This window comes from Pieris napi, chromosome 2 (assembly GCF_905475465.1).
Source record: "Pieris napi chromosome 2, ilPieNapi1.2, whole genome shotgun sequence".
Taxonomy (NCBI): Eukaryota; Metazoa; Arthropoda; class Insecta; order Lepidoptera; family Pieridae; genus Pieris; species Pieris napi.
This window is the reverse complement of record NC_062235.1, coordinates 8,419,549-8,426,756: the sequence shown is the minus strand read 5'-3', so window position 1 is coordinate 8,426,756 and position 7,208 is coordinate 8,419,549. Positions and strand designations below refer to the sequence as shown.

The 7,208-nt window shown below is 30.9% G+C and overlaps 1 protein-coding gene across 9 annotated transcripts in view; it reads left to right on the top strand.

Annotated features, from left to right (window-relative positions):
- Nucleotides 1–980: 980 nt before the first annotated feature.
- Nucleotides 981–7,208, top strand: part of LOC125056179 (RILP-like protein homolog) — a 30,027-nt gene continuing 23,799 nt past the window's right edge. For 4 of the 9 annotated variants that reach the window (XM_047659242.1, XM_047659214.1, XM_047659223.1 and 1 more), the window contains exons 1-3: nt 982–1,379; nt 2,650–2,779; nt 3,852–3,991. In XM_047659242.1, the coding sequence (XP_047515198.1) occupies nt 1,080–1,379; nt 2,650–2,779; nt 3,852–3,991 (570 nt within the window). In that variant the 5' untranslated portion in view covers nt 982–1,079. Of the gene's footprint in view, nt 1,380–2,649; nt 2,780–3,851; nt 3,992–7,208 lie in introns of all 9 variants that reach the window. The other 5 variants (XM_047659193.1, XM_047659185.1, XM_047659175.1 and 2 more) reach the window with 2 other exon arrangements.

Genomic DNA, 7,208 nt, shown 5'->3' with positions numbered 1-7,208 from the left:
AAATTTTATGTTTGCATTTCACGAAAAATATTATAAAAGGCATTTCTACATTTTTTTTGAGGATTTTTCTTGACAAAAAATAAACGCGTCGAAATGTCAACATTGAGTTTTTTGAACTTGATAAAAAACTAGTATAATATTTTAAAGAAATAATTAGGAGAGTGCTCTGACGAGTTGTTTGGATAAATACTGAATACCATCATCGAACGTAGAGGCAGAATGCAAAATTCCATACTATCCGCAAAAGGACGCCTGGCATTTCACAACTTAGCGCTTTTTAAGGCACTTTCTGCCTCGCATTTTACTTCTGTGGAAGCTGTCAGCAGAAGTATTTTTGATACTGAACGAACTAACACGACTGAGGAGCCTTCAGGAAGAGAGCGTACTGTTCCCTAAAGGTTGGTAAAACACACACAATGCCCCGGAGTTGCAGGTGTCCATGGGCGGCGGTTAGCACTTTATTCAAAGTGCTGTAAGCGCCTGCTCCTTGGCCTGCTGTCCCGTACAAAAAAATTAAAAGTACAACAAAATACATTACCATTGCGATATCTTATACGTCTAAGTATAATTTTGTGACTAAATTAAATTAATATGATTTTCTTGAACTTAATTAATACAGTTAAAACATATTTTTACTTGTACAAAGTATTGGTTGTAGGAAACATTATTAATTAAACATACATAAAATACAATTGGAATGATAGCGAAATATTTTATACTAAGTACCTACTCGTATACAAAATATTACCGAATTTAAGTTTCATAAATAATATATCCTCAACAAGCGTATCTTAAGATGATTATATTAAAGTATGCTCACTAAAATTTAGCATGAAATGCTTTATAATTATGCCCAGAAAACAATAAAATAATAATCTATGTCACAACCGGCTATGCTATAATTTACCTATGATTGAATGTCACTTAAGATGACGGAATAAAACGTGACACTTGACACTGACAGCTAATAGGTGACTGTTTCTTTTTTTTTCAGTAATAATGGCGCACTTGCGAAAGGTGGATAGTTTTCTCTAAAATCCTTTTATTTAGTGCGGTGAAGTAAAAAAGTGGTTTTATTAATGCCGTACCGCAGGCGTTTCTCCGTCAAAATGCCGGATTTCGATGACGATGTGACCGTCGTTGATGTGTACGACTTGGCTTCAGATATTGGAAAGGAATGTGAAATAATAATTGAGAAGTACGGCCCTGAAGCCGTGACTGCACTTCTACCGAAAGTGATAAATGCTCTAGAACTCCTGGAAAACTTAGCAGTTCGAAACGAGAAAGAAAATCGGGCATTACACGAGTTGACCGCTAAGATATCCCAGTTAGAAAACGATAAGATCGAAAAAGCAGAATACAGACAACGATTTGAAAAGGTTTGTAACTAGAGGTCATTGTTATTTGGTGATTGAATAAATACATACTTCGACACGAAATACTGTTTATAGTTTCAACATCCTTGTATTGTATTGGCCATTTGGTGCATTTGTAGTTTTGCTATTTTTTTCACCTGCTAGTGTATTGCGCGACATTGATATCGCTCAGAACGTACTCAAGCATGTAATAATTAAATTAATATATATGTACACAATATACGTATCTACCTAATTTGCAATTTATCATATTAAAACTGTGTATTCTTAATGTGTAATGCATTGACATTTAGTCTAGTGTACCAAAATAATGCTTGTATTAACTCTTCAAATATAAACATTTTAGTTATCCTGTCTAAACATATTATAAAGTTAAAATTTGTATCCAAAATGACATACCATTTCTGTAGCTTCATACTTATTATACATTAATATATTTTTTGTGTAGGACTTTATTGAAATACTCAAGCTTGGGTATTTAAAAAAAATAATAATAACATTACTTCATCATAAATCATTGTGTTGAATTGTAATACTTTGTTTTGAACAAAATATCAGGTTTTGCTAAAATAAATTTCAATTTATTTAGATAGGTGTAAATAAAGTTGTTATACTGTTCAATTGTATTGTAAGTATAATATTTTTAGAACAATGTATTTTATATCAATCATAAGTTAATTTAGCTGAAGGATACCTACTCTATGCTTATGTAACAGTTCTTTATCTACCATTATAAGCATCTCTAGTTAGAATAGGAAAGTTATTACTACTAAAACCACATAATTAAGTTGGTCATTCAATGTTATTAAACATACTGTAAGCAATCCATTTATACTTATCTTGTAGATATAGTTTTAAATTATTATAACAAGTAAGTCACCTGCTCTTACATTTTACTAATTAACTACATTTAATGAACTGTATAGTGTAGTAATCATTCATTACTTAATATCATTATTTATTTATTTATTTCGTAATTTCTTTGATATAAGCGGACTTAAGCTATAAAAATGAAATATTTTAAGGCCAATAAAAGTGTATAATATTATTAAACCATAAAAAGTGATTTTATAAAAAATATCACTCTAACATCAACATATTATCTTTGATTCATCTAACAAGCAGGTGAAATTATGTTGATAAACATTAGTTGATTTGTATGGTGGGAAGTGACTTTATTTTGTGGTATAAATTATACTTTATGACCTTGTTTAAATTTTACATTTTACATGAGATAAATATATTTAATCTACATTAAGGATTTCTATCATAGGAAATAGAAGCAATTGAAGAGCAATGGAGAACAGAATCAGCAGAACTAGTCACAGCTGTAGCAAGGTTACAAGATGAAAACAAACGACTGAGAAGAACAGTTAACTCGCCTGCGGACGGTGAGTTTAGATGTATGTCTGAATAAATCTCAATATGGTGATGAATGTTCCACATACTGGAGTGGCATGGCACACCTAAAATTTATATGCTAATTATTTTGCTTTATGTTTGTTCTGCCATTCTAACCTGAAACAGGTATAATATATAAATCATAACTGTAACTTAATTGTTCTCGTCCTCTATAATAAACAATATGCCTAAGTGGAGAAACTACAATATGTAGGTCCTTAATTAACAATTAAAAGGAATTTTATTGGTTAAAGCCAGTCTATAATATATTGTCTCAAGAGTATTACTTACTGAAAATGAGTTTGGTACTGATAAAAACAGCATTACACATTTTATGCTATTCTAACCTTTGTGCTATTTTCCTGACTAGATAATTATTATGGTTCATGTGTGGTTCAAGTAAATCACTGGGGTGCTTTTACTATAGTAAGTTACTAAATTGTGATAAAAATGTAAACAACCCCTTATCATAGTAAAGTTGCTTTCTTGTTGCATTTTTAATATTTATATATATATTTTTATACTTTCTTTTGTCTTCACCAGAGAACAGATACATATACATATATACATAATATTATAATAATGACTTTAATTTTTATGCACATATTGTACAAGAAACAAACCTAGTTCTTTGGCTTCGTTTAGATACCATATAACACAGAAAAAAATATATAATTGGATGTTAATCAATGATTTATTTTATCAAAGTGACAAATATTCAATAGCTGTAGTTTAACACACATTACGTGAAACTGATCAGTTTATGCAGTGATCTTCAAATGTTAATGAAAAAATTACTATGGGAAAGACGCGGGAATGTGAAATCAAGACGATTCTGGTGCTGATAAAGCCAGAGTTCCATATGAAAATTCCTGTAATAACTGCTTTCACTCGTATTTACTATGGATATTTACAAGAATTCATATAAAATATGTAAACTCATTTTCATAGTTGATACCTTGATCATGATTGAGCATTATTAAATACCCTATTATCTCTTATCTATAATTCTAGATTAATTATATTACGTATAAATAGCAGCATATTTCCATCATTACAAATGCATATTTTTAGGTACAAGTGCGCCCCCTTCACCGGCGCGGGAACATGATCAAGAGGTGCTATCACGGCTCAGCAGTACTGCCGAGAAACAGAGAGCTACTCTTCGCCATCAGGAGCTGCAATTGCAAGAGAAGCAGCAGCTGATTGACAGTGTAAGTACATATATTGTTAACATGTGTGCCTTCAGTGGCGTAGCTAGGCAACCAAGGGCCCCCTGCTGTGTAAACTGATTAGGTTTTATCAAATAAAAATATACAAATACTTTAAAAATGCTAAGCTACTTAAGCTATTTTGTGCACTGCAGGGCACTCTAACAACTGTGTTGTTTAATTCTTTCTTATAAATGCTTCCAATCTCGAATTCCAAAACGCACATATCACTATCCGTCAAATTGACGACACTGCCAACCTACAGAAAGAATTTAGGGGAAATCCCTAGGTATAACTTTTGAATTTCTCTCAACTGAGTTGTCATGATTAAAGTGGGGTTGCATATTTATTTTGAAAATGGGAGAAACTTCCAAAATTTCAGTTCGATCGAGATTTCTGCTAAGGATTTGAGGGCCCCGGGGCACTGCCCCGCCTAGCCCCTGCCACGCCACTGCTTCTAGTCACTCTAGAATCTTATTCTCTCTTATTGTCTATGACCTTACACGGAGATCACCTAATTGTATGATACTTGTATCTCTTATATAGAAAGACGGCGATTTCTATTAATATTACACGTTCTTGATTTTATGATACGTCTTATAGGTATATGTTAACAATGCTTTCATGTAGTAGCTAAATAGGCTTGGTTCGAGTTCTGTGTGTGTGGTAACCTACTGACAAAATAAATCTTTTTACATGTGATGTCGGAAAATTACAACAATTTTTCGTTAGAAATTAGAAAATACCCCACGGCACTTCTAAAAACCGAGACATAGCGAATCGAGTAATCGGATAAATTATCAAGGTTCTTAAAGTTAAACGAACTCTGGGACGCGTAAACTTGAAGCTTCTTAATTAGTACAATACAATTTACAGTAAATTTTCTGTTTCAAAGCCGCCTGTTTTAAAATTATTAAGGGTTTTTAATTGGAATTTAACTAATTAATAGTTTAAGGCTTCATTCAGATACAAGAAATATAAAAAAAAAATAAAATAATTTCGAGCTAGAGAACTTAAAATGCATGCATCGTATTTTATATCAGTCCAAGCATTTTGCTGTTAGAAATTTTTTGGGCAGTAAATAATGATAAATTTAGAGAAGTCTGAAGTTCAAAATACTTCCTGTCTTATAAAATTATAACTTGAGAATTTTTATGGAATTCGAAGCTTAGAAGCAAATAATGCTTTTTATAATCTATTTTTATACAAAATAGCGTAAACACAACAAAATACTGTCAATATGTATGTTGTACTATGTACAACTAAAGTTAATATGTTCAAAACATTCTACATTCCGTTTCCCGTTATCACGAAGTTTAATTAGGTGCATAGCGAGTATATATGCAAGTATTTACTGGTTCTTAGCTGGTATCGTTATTCCATGCATTAAATTTATAACTTATTCCTCTTTGAACATAGACATATTTTAATGAATGTATGCGAAAGATTTTGATTCACTTTTGACTCTATCTTCATTTTAGAATAATTGTTTTAAAAAGTTACATTAAGTATCGTGTCTTAATTATACCTAAAGTCCTTCATTACGGTTTGATTAACAGATTTTACTTTATAAGTAATAGTTTAACTCAGAGCATTGAGCATTAACATAGCAAGTACTACTACACTATACTATGTATGCAATGAATGCGAAATAGCTAAGGTTGTGAACCCGTAAACACGTCGTCTAAGTACAAAATCGAATTAAAATAATCTTTATATAAAATGGATTACGTCACGCAATGCAACGTCATGCACGGCCCCTTTCACTGCAGCAGATTCACCTTTTAGTAGCTTCAATGAATTCAGGGTCTTGGCTAGTTTTTCTGATTTATTTATCATATATAAAGGTTTTATGACAAACATTGCGTTTTAAATAAACACAGCTTCCACCTATTTTTTGTAAAGTTAGCTTATGATTCACAATAGTTATGTTATGCTTAGCATGACTCACCGCTAAATTGTATGTCAAAAGTAATGGGTGATGTTGTTCCACAAGTTATTATACCTTGTTTTAATAAATTACTAATTTATCCTTGTACGACCTTTAAATTTGGTAATATTATTTATTTGTTAAAAACATGCATTTATTAGACATAAAATTTATAAATTCAAAAACTTGAATTAAATTTAAGGCTATAGCCTTAAATTATAGCTATAGCCTTATTCTCATCATAACTCTTATCTCTGAGGTTTCTGACTAACGCATCGCTCGTATGGTGAGGGATAATATCGTGAGGAAACCGGCATGTCCGAAAAATCAACGACATGTGTCAGACAGAAGGATGATCTACTTGTTAAAATAAGAATAATGAAAACATTAATGTTCTATCTGATTCTAAGACCAATACAGGGTTGTAGCGTTATATAGTATAACATATTATTATATTACCCACCAATTGAATCACGATTAGGTTGTAATATTGCATGACATTGTCTAGATTTTTGCTTTAGCTATTAATAAACATGCAAACAATTTCCATTTCAGATTAATATATAATGAGATAACAAATTTCATTGTTCCAATTAATAACATTTAATTAAGCCTAACCAAACGAAGCTCTAGATATCATGTCGTGAGAAGTAGAGCCTATTGCGACAAATGATAACCTATTGGAAGGTTAGGAAGTTGGAAGTAGAGGTTGTTTAAATTTAAAATTAGCCAAGCTATCACGTATCTTGTCAAACTAATACACTTACTTTACTCATCTATAGAAAGCTATATCAGCACAGCATAGGTTTTTTCAATTATGTATGAAAAATTTGCCGAATGCTGCGAAAATATTTTAAGTTTTAAATGTTTCAAAATGAATTAACTATTTTAAAGTTAAATCCACAAAATCTTATTATTTTGCCACAATTAACATTTTATCCGTCAATTTAAAATCTTTTAAAGAGATCATTAAAAGGAATTGTTATTAACAAATAAATTGCTATTATCTTTTTATCTATCGAGTCGAGGCTCTACTAGTTCTAATATAAAATACATATGTTTTATTAAATTTATAAATATTGATTTACAAAACCGGGTGTTATACAAGTAAAGTGTATTCATATTCATCGTGTGTTAAAGAAAGAGACAACAAATGTTTATCAGCTCTTAAATTTGATTGACGTTTTTGTATTTGAACATAAGCGGCTTTCACACTCGCGTCACAGTAAATAGTAATGTTTTATGTTATGTTCGTCTAAAGCTTTATTTATTTTTAAATAGTTCAGTTTG